The sequence below is a fragment of the Aquarana catesbeiana genome, linkage group LG03 (assembly GCF_042186555.1).
Source record: "Aquarana catesbeiana isolate 2022-GZ linkage group LG03, ASM4218655v1, whole genome shotgun sequence".
Taxonomy (NCBI): Eukaryota; Metazoa; Chordata; class Amphibia; order Anura; family Ranidae; genus Aquarana; species Aquarana catesbeiana.
Genome location: NC_133326.1, coordinates 649,294,120 through 649,313,004, shown reverse-complemented (window position 1 = coordinate 649,313,004; position 18,885 = coordinate 649,294,120). Strand labels below are relative to the sequence as shown.

At 44.4% G+C, this 18,885-nt stretch overlaps 1 protein-coding gene across 3 annotated transcripts in view; it reads right to left on the bottom strand.

Moving 5' to 3' along the window:
* The window catches only part of CARM1 (coactivator associated arginine methyltransferase 1), a 59,550-nt gene that overhangs the window by 31,286 nt on the left and 9,379 nt on the right, over positions 1-18,885 (bottom strand). For all 3 annotated transcript variants that reach the window (XR_012243046.1, XM_073622606.1, XM_073622607.1), the window contains exon 2: positions 1,800-1,922. Coding sequence is in view for 2 of the 3 variants with exons in the window: in XM_073622606.1 (XP_073478707.1) it covers positions 1,800-1,922 (123 nt within the window). In the remaining variant the exon portion in view is untranslated. The remainder of the gene's footprint in view (positions 1-1,799; positions 1,923-18,885) is intronic.

Here is an 18,885-nt window from a genome sequence, read left to right as displayed (position 1 = left end):
AGCTCCCCCGGCGGATAAGGACTCCCCTGTACTGCACTTGCACAGTACGAACGACTACAGAGCCGTACGAGCCGCCGAAAATAGCCGAAGCTGAACAGCTGATCGTCAGCTCTACACGGCGCCTGCGCACTACGTCCACGTTCAAGCCCCACCATCCAAGTGGGCATAGGGTTTGAATAAAACTATACCAAGCAAAGCGAGGCTGTGCCCGAAGCATTGTGAGCGAAGCGAGCCCAGGAGGGGCCCTGTTACAGGCGCCGTGTACAGCTGACTCTCAGCTGTTCAGCTTCGGCTGTTTGACGGCTCATACTGCGCAAGCGCTGCGGCTGCCCAGAAGAGGGGAGTCCTTATCCGCCCGGGGGGAACTTTCTCAGTAGAACACCGGGTCCCCTCTGACAGTTTACCCAGATGCCTCATTAAGAGAACCTGTTACCAAAACAATCAGATAGGAGATAGGAGACTTGAGAAAGAAAGAAAATAAATAAAAGTATAAAAAAAGAAATAAATTAAATTGTAAAAAATTCAAGTTACGCTCAAGCACATAAAAACGCGATGAGGCCCCCCTATTCCCACATATACGCACGTACAAAAAGGTAAACACTTGCGTGTACGGCGAAATGTAAGGTGTATCTCAATTGAGGTTTTCAGGCGGCGCCTACGCCTGAAAATATTGTTTGCGATACACGTTACATATCGGCGTACACGCTGGAATGAGAGCAATAATTCTAACACCAGACCTCCTGGGTAACGCTAAACTGATGACCTATACAGGGCTTTTAAAGCTTCACCTATGGAAAACATAAGGTAATGAAATTTGTTACAATTTCATGGGCACACGTAAATATTAGGTTTGACACGTTTGGTATCTATTGACTTGGTGCAACCTTTGCGGTAATATTGCATGACATAAAAAATTGGAACTACCATTTTATGCTTTAGGGGGTTCTGCTTTCAGAAAACATATCATGTTTGGGGATTTAGGTAATCTTCAGGCCTAAAATTATTTTTTAAATGTGCAAAAAAGTCTCTGGCTGTGAAAGGGTTAAATGTTACATGTACCACCTGTAAGCTTTGTTAAAAAAAAAAAAAAAAAAATGGCTCCTAACTTATTTTCAAAGCTGAAGCAAACGAAGGGCAAAATTAGAACCAAAATATCTGAAGAGCACCTTGAGAATTGTAACTGCATCCATCCAACCAGATATTGATGCGTTCGTTTATCAAAAACAACGTCAAATAAATTGCACTAGTTTTATATTGCCCTCTTACTTTAATAAACCAATATTACTACTCAGATAGGTACATTATCTATATCAGTGATCATTAACTTGTGATCTGCCTGAACACCCCTGCTCCACACTTTTTTTTTTAAAGTTGCCAATTTGTTGTGATTTCTGCCACACTCATAGGAAGAGGTCAAAATATTTAGTGTTGAACTTCAATTTACAGCTATAGTTTTCATTATGTAAAATGCATTTGGAGGGAAAAGACACGCCATTGTTTTTCATGATTATGGCAGTTGGTTGGAAGTGGACACCATCCCCTGTGTAAAGCTCAGACCACAAAAGGTAGGGAAGGCTAGGATGCTGTGTGGGGGTGGTGGTGAGGAAGTGTGGCAAGTATAAAACTAAAGGGACAGGCTACCTACAGGGTTAAGTGAAACTGGGGCTTATTTACTAAAGCTGGAGTGTGCAAAATCAGTCTCACTGCACAGAAGGGGAAACCTTCCGGGAGGTCAAGTGGTTAAATAAGGATTTTAAGTAATCAAACGGCAGCTCACATACATAAGAAAAGAAACATACCTGCTGGTGTGGCAAACTGGACCAGGACACTGTTGCAGCCCAGAGTGACGATGAAGGATTGTTTGCCGACGCGGCTGCATTCTGTGTCTGAGTTGATGGTACATTTAAACACGCAGACGCTCTCTGTCAAGGGAAAAAGGAAAAAAGTAGAATTATTAATATAAAGCAAAAGATTTAGCATATTTTTAAACATCTCCCCTGGTCAACCACATTGTTTTTAAAGTATAGATTGTGGAAGGGGTAGAACCTCTGTCAAAGTTTCACCGAGGTCTGGGCTCCGTTGGGTAGATTCCCCCTCCTTGCATTCTGTCCAGATGTCTATATTGCCTTCAGGGAAGTCATGGGGAAATCTCTGGAGCCACAGACAGCAATAAAACACTTGGTGGCATGGGGGAAGACTAGAAACTGACAACTGTGTATATTGATAAGCTCAGCCATGTTGGAACTAGGATTTGAACCCCATGTGTGCAGGTCCTCAAGGAAGCCAGCACCCGTGCTGCGCCAATCTTCTGCTACCATAATATTTTATATATATATATTGTGATTCTGTACTTTCCAAATATGCTGCAGAAATCTCCCTCCACTGAGTCTGGCTGCATCCATTTTAACTGTGGGCAGCTGAAACTGCTGCCTGTTCACTTCCTGGATTTACACAGACACACCTCTAGCTTTGATTGGCCCTCTTATGACTCACCCCCCCCCCCATCCCTTCCTGGCAAACACTCTCTAGAGAGAAGAGTAGTCTTGTGACTTACATCAGTGTCTGGTTAAAGCGGAGTTCCACCCAAATTTTGAACAATATCTGTATGTATTCTCTTCCTTGCCTAGATGCTGACATGCCGTTTAAAAAAATTTAAATCGCCGTAATTACCTTTTATTTTTCTATTCTTCTTTGCACTTCCTGGTTCTCCTCCCGTGGGAGTAGGCGTGTTTCTAGCCTCTCCCAGACTCCTGGGAGCTAGTCTCAGGCTTCCCAGGATGCCACTGAGCATGTGCGGGAACGAGCAGTGAATGCTGGGAGCACAGCATTCACCACATCCAGGAAATAAATGCTTGTGGGCTTCAAATGCCCACAATGAAGATGGAAACCGCCTGCAGTGAATAATATAAGTTATTCTTTCCAACGAAATCTGACACAGGCGGACATATTACACACAATATGTGAGTATGTAATGCTGAGAAGAAAAGTTTGTGAATGAACTCAAAAAAAAAAAAAAAAAAAAAGGATAGATAGGTGGACCCCCGCTTTAAAGCTTGTATGAGGAGTGTTCATTCTGCTTACTGTCCTATGAGGCTGCAGGACCCCTGACCCCTTATCTGGACAGTGCTGATTGGCCCTGTGCTGATCACATGCACTCTCCCAAGAAAAGGAAAAAAAATAAACACCTCTAGCAATACACACCAAACTGAGCATGTGCAGATGGTCCCCTAGCCTCTGTTCTGTTAAGATATGGTTTGGGGGACTCTGGAAGAAGGGGAGGATCAGAGAAGACAGGATCAAACAGCCCTATTACACAATGCAGAGGATTAACCCCTGAGGTTCCACAGTGAGTATAATAAGCATGCTTTACTGCATATACAGACTGATTTTACTTTTATGGGTTTAGTAACACTTAAGAACCGCAAAAAAAAACAAAAAAAAAAAAAAAACTTAAAAAGCGGAGGTCCGCCCATCACTGCATGAAGTAAAAGCCAGCAGCTGCACATACTGCAGCTGCTGACTTTTAACAATAGGACACGTACCTGTCCTGGAGTCCAACTCGATAACGATAATTCTCCCGCTCTACAAGACTCTGGTCCGGCCGCACCTAGAGTATGCGGTCCAGTTCTGGGCACCAGTCCTCAGGAAGGATGTACTGGAAATGGAGCGAGTTCAAAGAAGGGCAACAAAGCTAATAAAGGGTCTGGAGGATCTTAGTTATGAGGAAAGGTTGCGAGCACTGAACTTATTCTCTCTGGAGAAGAGACGCTTGAGAGGGGATATGATTTCAATGTACAAATACCGGACTGGTGACCCCTCAATAGGGATAAAACTTTTTCGCAGAAGAGAGTTTACCAAGACTCGTGGCCACTCATTAAAATTAGAAGAAAAGAGGTTTAATCTTAAACTACGTAGAGGGTTCTTTACTGTAAGAGCGGCAAGGATGTGGAATTCCCTTCCACAGGCGGTGGTCTCAGCGGGGAGCATTGATAGCTTCAAGAAACTATTAGATAAGCACCTGAATGACCACAACATACAGGGATATACAATGCAATACTGACACATAATCACACACATAGGTTGGACTTGATGGACTTGTGTCTTTTTTCAACCTCACCTACTATGTAACTAGGTCGGCACCGCAGCTGATTTTTCCCATCAGCTGTCGGGTGCATGTCGCCTCCATTGCGAGTAAGGGAATCCGGCAGTGTAGCCTTACAGCTTCACGCCGGGAATCCTACCGCTTCTCTCTCCTACTGCCTCGAAAGGAGGAGGGAGCCCGGGCGGTGACGTCAATACCCGCGGCTGAGGCTCCCGGAAGTGGGAATAGGATACCTGTATTAGACAGGTATCCTGTCGCCCCCCCCCCCCCCACTCCCTGAAAGGTACCAAATGTAGCACCAGAGGTTCCACTTTTGGGTGCAATTTCGCTTTAAAACAGCCCAAGAGCCATTTACACCATACAATCGGTTCTTTTATGACCGTTTTTTTTTTTTCTAAACTTTTAGTGTTATTTAACTTCACTTAAAGTGATTGTAAGGGTACTTTTTTTAAATAACAAACATATACTTACCTCCACTGTGCAGCTCTTTTTGCACAGAGTGGCCCCCAAAACTGCTCTTCTGGGGTCCCCCGGCGGCTTCTCACCACATCAGCGCTCTCCCTTACGGGCATGCTGCCGAGTCCATCATTCGGCGTCCATAGCCATAGCCATAGAATGCATTAAGGTGAAAAACAGCGAGGGTTTACAACCCCTTTAACTACGCACAACAGTGTGTTGTGTCGTGCTGATGTGCACTGTAACGCCTTGTTATGCACTGCATAAAAATGCAGTATGCCCACATTTTTTCCTCAACACATTCGGTGCAATCAAAGAACATACAGCCTAGGTTTTTGCCTCGTGCTGAACCTGCATTGATCAACTCAGATCAACACACCTGGTATCAGTGCACCCCAATTCCTCCCCAATCTACGAAGGGAAAAAAAAAAAAAAGTTTTGGACTTTAAGGTACAGTCAGGTCCATTGGTCAGATTTTCAGGCATACCTAATCAGATTCATCTGTATGGACAGAGGAAAGTGGTCTCTGTCAGTGTGCGCTCTGCAGAAATGGAACTCAACTGTCAGCTGGTCAATCTGCTCTGATCAGCCGGGGATCTGTGAGATGATCCCCTGCTGCTCAGAATGGAATCCCCCCACAGGTGAAAGAGGCCACAGGCCTCATTCACACCATGGTGCAGAGACGCCATTTTTTATGCCTCGGGCCTCGTTCACACCATGGTGCAGAGATGCCATTTTTTTTATGCCGCAAACCTCGTTCACACCATGGTGCAGAGACGCCATTTTTTTATGCCTCGGGCCTCGTTCACACCATGGTGCAGAGATGCCATTTTTTTTATGCCGCAAACCTCGTTCACACCATGGTGCAGAGACGCCATTTTTTTATGCCTCGGGCCTCGTTCACACAATGGTGCAGAGACGCCATTTTTTATGCTGCAGGTGTTCTGCTGCAAGGGCACAGAAAAAAAAACGACAGAAAAAACAATTGTTCTCTATGTGCCCTGTTCACACCACAACACTGGTATCACGTGTGGATTTCTTCTGTGCAGGAATCTGCAACATGTATACAGTTTTCCGCATGGAAGAAAAAAAAACAAAACAAAAAAAAAAAAATGGAGATTGATGTGAATTGGGCACATAAATGACGCATAAAAACTGATGTCTCTGCAAGTGAAATCTGCACGTTTTTCCCCATCAGTTTTCATGCAGGTATGGTGTGTACGAACCCTTAGGCCCCTTTCACACGATCGGACCGTTAAGGTCCGCCTGTCAGTTTTGATGGCGGACCTGAACGGGTGCTCCATGTTAGCCTATGGAGCGACGGAAGTCAGCGGAGACATGTTCGCTGACATCCGACCCGGTCCGGTCCGATCCGCAAAAAGCAGACGGATGGCCCTACGTCCAGATCCGTCGCTGGCGGATCGGATGGGATCTGATGAAAACGGACATGCTGTCCGTTTTCATCCAATCCCTCCATAGGCGGCAGCGGCGCCTGACAAGCCCCTCCCCGCTCATTGAGCAGAGAGGGTCCTGTCATCCGCCGGCTCAGCGGAGATCAACGGACTGATCTCCTGCTGAGCCGGCAGACCAAGGCGGGCTCCGTGGAAACGGAGTCCGCCTCGTGTGAATGAGAGCTTATGGTTTACCTGATATTACATTACAATAAACTGGAAGGAAAGCCTACACATCACATCTGTTAAATGTCATTGCTAAGATTCTGCTTGAAGACATGTTCTACTAAATCACAATCTAAATACATTCTCAGGGGTGTGTTGAGCGGTTTTCCCCAGCACTGTCCCAATACAGATAAGACAATTTGTCGTGTTTACTGTAAAAAAGTTTTTCAGGCAGACCTGATTGGAAGCTCCATGCAGGTGTATGGGCAGGAGAATGTAAATGAACATGAGTCTGCCAGGCAAAAAAAAAAAAAGTGTATATTTTTCAATTTTTTCCAAACCTAAAATGTGACCGATCGGAGGCATCGATAAAACAGTCTGTTTACTGCGGAATCCCATAGAGTCATCACGGGTCCGCAACAGTCCACTTTCAAAACGTGGAGAAGAAACTGAACGGGCATGGAACTGCACTGGACATTTGCAGTCCAATGTCCAAGTATAAAAATCACAAAAAAATTAAAAAATTTAGAAGGCAAATTTCGGAAAATGTCTGAGCCTAAAGCCTCGTACACACAGTACGATTGTTGGCAGGGGATTGTCTGTGGACAGACTGTTGTCCCAAAATCTGACCATTAGTACGCTCCTTTTGACAATTGTTGTCCAATTTTCAGACAGCGGTTTGACGTCAGATTTTCGATCGGTCAGTACACAAATTTGCCACACACGTCGAAATTACAAACACGCATGCTTGGAATCAATGCTCACCAAACACGAAATTAGCAGAAGGGGCCCAAAGGGTAGAGCTCAAGAGCGGAAATTCCTCGTAGTACTTCACTACGTTCGTGTTTGTGGCACGACAATTGTGTAGCGTTCGTATGCAAGACAAGATCCTGACAAACGCCCTTTTGACAAAAATCAGACGCTCGGTTGGCCAACAGTTGTACCGTGTGTATGAGGCTTTAGACCCCACACACACTATACAACTTTTGTTGTCCGATTTTCTTTAGATTTACCAAAACCATGTAGTGCAAGAGCATGCCTGATTACATACAAATTGAAACCTAGGCCGGGTTCACACTGGTACGACACGACAGTAGTACCACTTTGGATCCAAATTTTTCCTGCAACTTGACTGACATGCGTCTGACTTCAATGAACAGGGATCCAACTTTGATCCCTGACAATACCAGGCACGGTCTGGTATGAATCTTTAGGGGGAACTCCACGCAAAATGTAAAAAAACAGCATGGGTTCCCCCTCCAAGAGCATACCAGGCCCTTTGGTGCGGTATGGATTTCAAGGGGAACCCCCACGCCAAAAACCCACCCCAATAGCCATACCAGACCCTTATCCAAGCACACAGCCTGGCAGGTCAGGAAAGAGGGTGGGGACGAGCAAACATGCCCTCAACATGGGGGGGGTTGCTTTGGGCAGGGGTGGGCCCTGCGCGGTGCAAAACTACTTATATCGGCGTGGGGCGGGGTCACCGGAGGCACGGGTGGTGGCGTCATACAGGGCGGGGCCTCCAGATGACATCACCTGGTGACCCTGCCCCATACCAATATAAGTAGGAGCACACCGCGCACCCAGTATTAGAGCAGGAGAGAGCGTTGAGTCGACAGCGGACAGAGGGAGAAAGACCGACAGAATCAGAAGACAACAGTGGAGGAGGCAGAAGAGCCGGAGAGGGGAGAAGTTGGAAAAAACGCCGGAGCTGCTTTACTTTAAAAACATGTGTAATGTGTTTTATTTTTGACACTTTTTCAGGTGAATGGGTAGGGGTACAATGCACCCCATACTCATTCACATAGGATGGGGGGCCAGGATCTGAGCCCCCTGGTCTGAAAACCCCGACAACCAACGGCCAGGGTTGTTGGGAAGAGGACCTTGTCCGCATCAACATGGGGACAAGGTACTTTGGGGTGGGCAAACCCCCCTGTATATACATAATTATATTGTCATCATATGACTGGTATAGAGGTGATATGGAACACTGGTTACAGTATTTAAAAAGAAAAACTTTTAAATATAAAATTTATAGTATATATATATATATATATATATATATATATATATATAGATAGTGCTGTGTGTGTGTGTATAGAAGTACGTATATGCGTGTTTAATATATATATATATATATATATATATATATATATATATATATATATATATATATATATATATATATATAGTGGAACCTCTGTTTGCAAGTAACACGGTTAACGAGCGTTTCGCAAACAGAGCACTGCATTTCTAAAATTCCTAACTCGGTCTGCGAGTGTTGTCTCGCAAAACGAGCAGGATTCAGGCCAAAAGCGGTGTGCAGTACCGCTTTTGGCCTGAGGTGGGGGGCGCCGGAGCGGAGCAGAGCCGAAAGCTGCCAATGCACGGGAAAACTCGCTTTGATATGTGAGTACATTGGATTACGAGCATAGTCCTGGAACGGATTATGCTCGTAATCTGAGGTTCCACTACACACACACATACATACATATACATATATATATATATATATACACATATACACACACACACATACATATATATATACATACATACATACACTTTTTTTTATAAAGTCAAAGAAAAATTTTATAATCTTTTTTTCAGCTTAACATTTTTGTTCTTTGACTTTTTTTTTTTTTAATAAACATACTGTCACCAGAGCAGTACAGCCTCACTATAGTGCAGCAAATGACCCCAGAGAAGCCGGAAAATAAAATAAAAAAAGCCTAGATGAAAACGTGAAGTGGATTTTCCTGTCCTTGCTGTGTTGGGGTACATCCAAACTAATCCAACGCAGAGAGAAAAGTGCTGAGCTATATAGCAGAGACACAGACAGGAATATAATAAAATTAAAAAGGAAGCAACAATAACATTTAAAGAAGGTTGTGCATGTTCATCAGAATCTGAAATACTATTTCAATACTTGAAGAATATAGAAGATTAGAGCAGAATCTTGCAGTGCCTCGGCCCTGGAAAGGCCAACAATATCTGCAGGTTATAAAGAACCTTCAGCATATATCAGGACGGCAGCAGCATCTGTGCTGTGTGACATGAAGACAAAAGGTCTTAATTCCATGAATTATCATAACAAAGGCAGCTTCATTATTTCTCAGAGTTTACAGGCCGGAGAGAGTCATTAGTCTCATGAGGGACATTGAAAGAAACCTTTTGTGCGCCCAATACAAAATCCCAGCAAGAGGTCCCCCCCATATCACCAGGCTAGTGACAATAGGAAGAGGCACCCCTCTGCTCTCAGACAAAACCCCCCCTCCAATCCAGGCCTGCCAGGAGGGACAATGGGCAGACACAGAACAAAGTGAATTTCTAGGAAGCCAGGGGGTCCAAACACAGTACAGAGAACAAAGGAGACCAAAGCCACAAGAAAACCAGTACAGTGTGTGCTGCATAGGAAACAAACTTCTGAGATTTGGGAGTCTGCCAGAAGCATTGTATTAAAGCAAGTCTGTGACCAACCTAGGCAATTAAAACGATATGAAAAAAATAAAAAAATAAAAAATGGACGAGTGGAGCTTATCAGTGACAACCAGGTGTAAACACCATCATTCTGTCCATGATACACGCAGCTGATGTTCTATACAAATCTGCACTTTTCCTGCAAAATCTTCCACTTCTGTACCCTTCCTATGCATCTCTTTAGGGCCCATTTACATGGATGGCCACAGATGAGAAGCTGCGATTCTTGCCGGTGAATAACGATCATGTACACGGTGTGTGAACAGGCACGAGCAGGTTTGTACTTGTACAAAAAAAAGGGTGGATTTAATGTAAATCACTAGTAAAAAGGCTCGATTTAAAATCAATTCGATTTAAACCATCATTTTTAACCACTTCCCATCCGGGCCAATTCTGGCACTTCGCTCCTACATGTAAAAATCTTTTTGTTCTAGAAAATTACTCAGAATCCCCAAATATTATATATGTTTTTTTGTTTTTTTTTAGCAGAGAACCTAGGGAATAAAATGGCGGTCATTGCAACTTTACATGGTATTTGTGCAGCGATTTTTCAAATGCTTTTTTTGGGAAAAAAAAAAAAAAAAAAGTTTAATGAATTAAATTTTTTGCATAATGTGAAAAATGATGTTACGCCGAGTAAATAGATACCCAACATGTCACGCTTTAAAACTGCGCACACTCGTGGTATGGTGCCAAATGTCAGGACTTTAAAATCTCCATAGGTGACGCTTACATTTTTTTTTCTACAGGTTACATGTTTAGAGTTACAGAGGAGGTCTTGGGCTAGAATTATTGCTTTTGCTCTAACGCACGCGGCGATACCTCACGTGTGATTTGAAAGCTGTTTACATGTGTGCGTTTTTTTACATTTACACACTTTTTAAAAAAAAAAAAAAAAAAAAAGGATCACTTTTTATTCCTATTACAAGGAATGTAAAACATCCTTTATAATAGGAATAGTGCATGACAGGTCCTTTATGGTGAGATGTGGGGTTAATAAGACCCCACATGTCTCCTTCAGGCTGGAAAGGCTGAAATCACACACAAAATAAAATCACCTCTCGGCCTTTCCAGCTTTGTTTACTTCCGCCAGCCCGGACGTGACGCCATAACGTCGCGCCCGGGCCTCCGAAGATCATAGAGATGGCTGGGAACCACTCATGAAAAAAACGTCGCGCCCGGGCCTCCGAAGATCATAGAGATGGCTGGGAACCACTTATGAAAAAAACGTCACGCCCGGGCCTCCGAGGGTCATAGAGATGACTGGGGACCAGAGAGATCAAACGGCTGAACTGCCACTATGATTGTTCTTAGCTGCAGCCATCTTTCAGATAACCCCACTCAAAGTCCATGACGTACCTTGGGCGGGAAGTGGTTAAAGAGCAACTCATCTGTCCCGCAGCGGCTCCTCCTCCTCAGACCTGCTGTTGACTCACCAACAGTCCCATTCACTTTAATGGGACAGCTGGTGAGGCGGCAGTGACAAGGTGAGGGACGTGGCAGCAGCGGGTGAGTGGATGCCCGCTAACAGGCGCTGCCATGATGGATCTGAAATGACAGTGAAATGTCACTTTTTTTGTTTATAGCGCAAAAAACAAAATCCAACAAGAGGTGATCAAATACCACCAAAAGAAAGCTCTATTTGTGGGGGAAAAAAAAAGGACATAAATTTTGTTTGGGTACAAAGTCGCACGACCACGCAATTGTCAGATAAAGCGGCGCAGTGCCGTATCGCATAAAAATGGTCTGGTCAGGAATTGGGTAAATCCTTCCGGGGCTGAAGTGGTTAAGGCAGGGGAGCGGGCAACTGCGGTCCTCCAGCTGCTGTGGAACTACAAGTCCCATTATGCCCCATCGAGTCATGCTTTCACTGTTAACTGTCAGTTTTGCAATGCCTCATGGGACATGCAGTTTGACAACAGCTGGAGGGTCACACTGGTCCACCCCTGAATTAGGGCCTTCAACCAACCATAGACAAAAGCAATTTGCTTCCAGGGAAGGACTTTTCTGCCTGCATGCAAACTGGCTGCAGCCAATTGTCTAGTATGAAAGCAGCCATAGCACAGAAAGGCTGCTGTGTCCAGATGCAGAATTGATCTGCATGGGACCCCAAAAGAGGAGGAACTGCAAAATCCACTGCACAGAACTTGTATGTATGACAGATTTATAAAAAAAAAAAAAAAAAACACACACACACACATGGATGAGTGAGCTTGGGGTGGAGGAACTTGACTGGCCTGCACAGAGTCCTGACCTAAACCCGATAGAACACCTTTGGGATGAATTAGTGCGCAGACTGAGAGACAGACCTTCTCTGCAACATCAGTGTCGTACCTCACAAATGCACTTCTGGAAGAATGGTCAAGCATTCCCATAGACACACGCCTAGATCTTGTGGACAGCCTTCCCAGAAGAGTTAAAGCTGTTATAGCTGCAAAGGGTGGGCCAACTCAATATTGAACCCTACAGACTAAGACTGGGATGCCATTAAAGTTCATGAGCGCGTAAAAGGCAGGCGTCACAATAATTTTGACAATACAGCGTGTATATACATTTATTAGAGATGCGCCGAAGAAATAAATAAAAAAAAGCTGCCGAAAAGTGTGTTTTCGGCACATTGCCAAAAAGAAAATATTGCAGATAATGGAGCCAAAAATGGGGCAGGGCTGGGCCCCTCCCTTGTTGCCACCCATTACAGGGGTGTCATCCCCTCCCTCCATCTCTCCCCCCTCCCACAGAGCGGCGATCTCCGCGTGTCACAGAGCTGAATTGCATGGGCTGCAGTGACAATGTCCCGCCTCCTATGACAGACGGCACACTAATCCAATGGCGGGACATTGAATCAGTGTGACGTGATCACAGGAGGCGGGACATTGTTACTGTGATCCAGGCAAATCAAATACAGCTCTGTGACACACGGAGATCACCGCTCTGATCCAGGCACTGGCGAGGCTGCATTGATCGCCTGTATCATGTCGGCAGTCTCTGACCATCGCCTGTATCATGTCGGCAGTCTCTGACCATCGCCTGTATCATGTCGGCAGTCTCTGACCATCGCCTGTATCATGTCGGCAGTCTCTGACCATCGCCTGTATCATGTCGGCAGTCTCTGACCATCGCCTGTATGTCCTCCTGTATGTCTGCTAGAGGTGCACCGAATGGAAATTTTGCTAATACTATTAGCAGTGTGTTTAAGAGATTGAAGACATGATACAATAGATGGTTAGAGACTGCAGGCTGCACTTTTGCAAAAAAAAGGTGCCAATAATAAATTCATATTAATTTAAAAAAAGTCGAATACAATTGTATATAAAAATACAAATACCAAAAATGACAGTTTAAAAAAAATATATATTGGTTTTCAGCCTAGTGCATCCTTAATTTTCAGTTCAGCACCAAAATTTCCATTCGGTGCATATATATATATATACACACACACACCTTTTAAAAGGAAGAATGCATTTCCTTGTTACACATCATCCTAACTAGATGTGGAGATATATATAAGCCAATTAATATTTACAATAAAATTTTACAGCATGCAAGGTAGGTGATCTCTGGCAGATCCGCACTGTGAGCTGTGACTACAGGACAGACACAGGAAAGTGCCTCTCCAAAGTGGGAGCATAGGAAGGAAACTGGAAACATGTTTATTCGCTCCACTATAAATCTGCCTTTCAGACATTTTCCGCCAAGATACTGACCAACAGAGACTAGGGGGACATAAAGACACATAACAGTGAAACATATATTTGCCTTTGTTGGATGACCTTGCACTTAATATGTGAAGCTGGTTTCCCTTCCCACTGAATCTTTATAGATGTCAATATTTTTTGCATCATCTTCAAAGCTTTCAAAATGCAGCCCAGATGTGTTCTCTTCTCTGGTCCCATCACTTCTCTTTGGAGCTTAGGGGTGAAGAGTACAGTACAGGATGCGGAGCCAAGCAGAAACACAGTGTACACCTCACTTTGCTGCACAAAAATCCAAATTAAGGTGAATTGAATTCACTTCCACATGGCTGCAAGGTCAATTTTACCCAATGCATGCAGCTGTTCTTTAGCCAGGTGATGACATCCAAAGAATGTTCACGAAAGTACACAGTGTTTATGTCATACGCCCTGCCCTTCTGCACGGCTGCTGCCCCACCCTCATAATGACAGCCAGGTGTAGATATGAAAACTGATTGTCTAGTGTCAGACCAGCTCCACACTGCTGCACTGTGGATGGGCCGCAGAACGGGCCTATCTGCAGTTTTCCCGCATTCGTATTTTTAGCCGCCGGAAAGAAGAGTGAAAAGGGGAACCTGCTGATGATTTTTAGCCCACCAGGACCTTAGTTGTAGCTATGACTAAGGCCCTATTTGGATGAAATGTGTCAGCGGGTTCCCCTGTATGCCTTTTGTTTTTATCAAATAAAAGATGTACAAGTTATGTTCTAGTGCTGGATGTTTGTCTGTTTTTCTGCTACTTACATACCCAAAGGAGGCGGACACTTTCCATGCACTGGCAGAGGGAGCTGTACATTTCTCTGTCAAAATGGGGCATGCATGCAAGGACACAGGAAGCAGACTGTGCTCCAATGGCTTGTTCACCGGCCAGTGACAACCAAACCCAGAAGTCATGTAATGCATGTCACTTCTGGGTTCCTACTAGGTAAGGGAGATCAGTGAATGGACGTTTATCCAGCAGCACCCACCATGGGGTTCCAGGTGGGACAGCTGTATCCAGGAAACTAACAAAAAAAATAAAAAAATGAAAAAGCAGCTTAAAGCGGAGTTCCACTCAAAAGTGGAACTTCCACTTTTGTCGTGTGTGTGTGTGTGTGTGTGTGTGTGTGTGTGTGTGTGTGTGTGTGTGTGTGTCCCCCGTGCCACGTTTGGCGCCTTTCGGGGGGGAGCAGGTACCTGTCTTTGACAAGTACCCTGTCCCCACTTCCGTCGGACCTCGCCATTGAGAGGTACGCCAGAATTCCAGCCCCCTCCTCCTCCCTCTGTTGCCGGTCCAGTAGGAGAGCGTATCCTGCTTTGTGCATGCGCAGTAGGAACCCAGCGGTGAACTTGCAAGGCTTCACTACCAGGTTTCCTTACTGGCAATGGCGGCCGCAGCAGCACCCGCCAGCTAATGGAAGCATCGGCTGGGGTGCCGACATCGCGGGAACCCTGGATAGGTAAGTGTCCTAATATTAAAAGTCAGCAGCTAAATTTTTGGAGGGGGGAGCAGAACACCACTTTAAATATTAATGGTTTTAAAAATAGAAAAAAAAATAAATTTAGTTAAGAGAAGTACGTTTGTTTTTTTTTCAGATTCATACTTACCTAGGTAGATGCAGCATCTGTCCCTCTCCAGCTATAACACACTGAGAACCGAGCGATCAAACATTGCCAATCGCTCGGCTCTCAGAGCTCACTGAGCAGAGAGCTGGTGACCGTCCTGTCCGGCTCCCCCCCCAAGCTGGAGCGCTGGGCTGTGGAGGGGGCGGGAGCGACCGGCTCAGGCTCTCAGTGGCTCACTAAGAGGCTGAGCCAGGTGCCGGTCCAGGTATGTGGGGGGATCCCAACTCCATTATTGCGCTCTTGCCCGAGCTTGGACCGGCTCTATGACATCAGCCAACAGTGGACTTCAGCCCTCTGCTGAAAACGGGTCACAGGTGTGCAGAACAAACTGCACTCCTATAAGCCAAAGGAGTAGTACACCTAAACAAGCTTTGGTTGTACTTCTCCTTTAAATGAAGAAAGGGGAAGAAATAGTTAATTAGGGCTGATGAAGACTAAAAGTTAAGGAGTTAAACATGAACAAATTTTATTTCAAAAAAATAAACTTTGCTGCGATCCCGAGGCAGTGTAGAGGTGTGAGAGCTGAAGTGACTTACAAAGAGGTGTACACAAAATTTCAACGCTCGATAGACAGGCAAAGATCAATGCCACGTTTAGAGCTGTGCGCTTTACTCTGCAGTGCTGGTCAATAACTGAGGAAGGTTACAAGAGAACATTACATTCTATAGAGACCAGGGAGAGAGCTGGTAAAAAGACATAAGTAGGAGGGAGGTCCTCGTGTGTGAATGGCTGCTCGATCTGTCGGTGTTTGGTTCTCCCAGAACTTACAAAACATTCACTTTTTTTTTTTTTTTTTTTAAATGCGACAAGTTACAATTGTTCATTTTCCCAGAGCAGCTCCTCTACCCAAAGCTGGATAAACCGAGACTTTAATATAATGCTACATTCTTAAAGCAGAACTACACCCATCATTTCTCAATTTTGTTACATTCAGGGCATACCGTTGACAACTGAGTTGCTTGTGGTCTCAAACGGAGAGTGTCATTAAAAAGGTTGTAAACTTTCCTGTATCTTTTGTACCTATAGTTACTGTAAATATCTCCTAAATTTTAGGAGGCATTTACTGTATACTGCGCTCGGAAGGAACGGCCTCCTATGCCGTTTCTTCAGAAGTCAGTGCCGTGACAAGCGGCTCCTGCACGGGAGTGATGTCACACGCCTCAATGCAGTCACACAGTCGGGAGTTCTAGGCCTAGGAAGGAAGACGGGCGAAGATGGACCCGACCTGCAGCGGGGAGGAGGAGGGCTTTGTTTGCAGGTTAGACCCCTTTTACACTGGAGTGTTTTGCAGGTGCTATATCGTTAAAAATAGCGCCTGCAAAACGTCCTAAAACAGCTGCTCCATGCACTCCAGTGTGAAAGCCCGAGGGCTTTCACACAGGAGCGGTGCACTGGCAGGGCGTCAGAAAAAGTCTTGCCAGGAGCTTCTTTGGAGGGGTGAACTCATTGAAATCAATGGGGCAGCGCTGCGATACCACTCCGGCGGCGTTTTGCGGGTGGATTTAACCCCTTTGCAGCCGCTAGCAGGGGGTTAAAACCGCCCCGCTAGCGGCCGAATAGCGCCGGTAAAACGGCACTAAAAATGACGCCGCTTTACCGCTGACGCCCGGGGCGGCTTGGTGTGAAAGGGCTCCAAGTCACATAATGTGCTAGTACCTTAACAGATAGTAACCAATGTCCGTTTTGCCACGTGTACATGTCAGGGGCAGCTGAAAAAAAAAAAAAAAAAAGCCCAACTGCCCCTAAACATCAGTTTACCAGCAGCAGTGTACATGAAGCCTTAGATGGCAGCCTACGTACTTTGCTAAAAAAAACAAAACAAAAATAAATAAGTTCAGTTCTGCTTTAACTTGGCAGTAATAGTAAATTGGCATTGCTAATTTCTGGCAATTTACCGAGCCAGTCATCTAACATGCAAACAATGAGTGGGTATACATCTAGATGCAAGGGCACCCTTATACATACCAGTATATTCCATCATCCCCATAACACTATTATATACCACCAATCAAAAAAACATAGGGAAAAAGCCACAGAGCCATCTGCCATCTTGCCTTCCATAACTGGTATGGAACTAAGCGCGTACAGAGCCGACAATGCTGGTAAGTACCTGTTTGGTAGAAGTTAACAGCTACAGTATTTGTAGCTGCTGACTTTATTTTTTAACCACGGAAGGATTTACCCCCTTAATGACCAGACCATTTTTTGTGATACAGCACTGCGGTATTTTAACTGAGAACTGCGCAGGCGTGATGTCCTTTTTTTACCCACAAATAGAGCTTTCTTTTGGTGGTATTTGATCACCTATGCGGTTTTTATTTTTTGCACAAAAAAAAAAAAAAAACAACCACAAAACCAAATATATATATATATATATATATATATATATATATATATATATATATATATATATATATATATATATATATATATATATATATATATATATATATATTTTTTTTTTTTTTTTAACTTCCTGCTAGAAAACACACCCATTAGAAAAATGTAAAACATCCGTGGTCAGTTCTCTAGACTATGCTGGGAAGTCAGTGTGCTCTCCTCCAGCGATCAGACATGTCCTGGCACACACCCTCTTGTACAGCCATTCACTGGAAAGCTCAGTATGCTGCCGCTTTTCCTCTCCCAGCTCTTACGGAGCAAACAGAGGGAATCTGATCATTTGATCGTTTAAAATCACTTTAAAAGTATCTCTAGGCAAAACCTTTGAGGGTTTTGGATAGAGCAGGAGACTGTTAAATCCTCTTAAAGCGCTATTAAACCCAAAAGCAAACATATTGCAGCTTTCCAATTATAACACAATAAATTACCCAAATTTTTGATAAAATATGAAAGACGAGGTTGCACCGAGTAAAGAGATGCTCCACATGTCTAACCTAAAATTTGCGTGAGCCTGTGAAAAGGCGACAAATTTCAGTAACCTATATTCTCCATAGGGGATGCATTAAATGTCCCCTATAGGTCATCAGTTTAGCGTTGCAAATTGGGTCTGGTGCTAGAATTATTGCTCTCATTCCGGCATGCGCAGCGATAGGCAACATGTGTATCGTAATTAATGTTTTCATGTCGTAGGCGCCCCAATGTGTGCTTGGGTATAAAACATTTTTACAATTTTTTTTTTTTTTTTTTTGGTGACAAGTTCTCTTTAATGAGACATCCAGGGTTTAAAAAGAACCTGCATGTCTCCCCTGTGCTCCACTGAATGTAACGCAATTCAAAACCGTCAACAGGGACCCGGAAGTGATGTCACACACGTCACTTCCGGGTTAGCAACAAGCTACTCGGCAGCACCCACTATTCTGTCAAAATAGCCAACTCGTCAAAATCCCCAATTACGTCACTTCTGGTGCGACCGAGTCATGATCACCTGACGTGACATCAACAGTGCGCATGCGCAGATCGAAGGTCAAGGAAAATTATATAACACCACCATGTTGGTACACCTAAAACATTTCTGATTCCCCGTCCTATTGGTAAACTCGGGACCAGCTGTTATTCCTCTATAGTTCTATGAAAAAGGATCTTTGCTGACAGGCCGCCATGCTATAATAAAACGCCAGTAAGCAGCCGCTGTTTAGCAATAGGTTGGGGAATCAGAAACACCGCCATGTTAGTACGCCTAAAACATTTCGGATTCCCCGTCATATTGGTAAAGTCAGGTAAACAGCGGCAGCTCACTGGAATTTTATTATAACATGGCAGTCTGTCGGCAAAGACCCTTTCATAGAATGATAGATGAAGATCAGCTGGTCCCGAGTTTACCAATAGGATGGGGAATCAGAAATGTTTTAGGTGTACCAAGATGGCGGTGTTCTACAATGTTCATTGACCTCTGATGATCTGCACATGCAGTGTTGATGCCATGCCAGCTGATC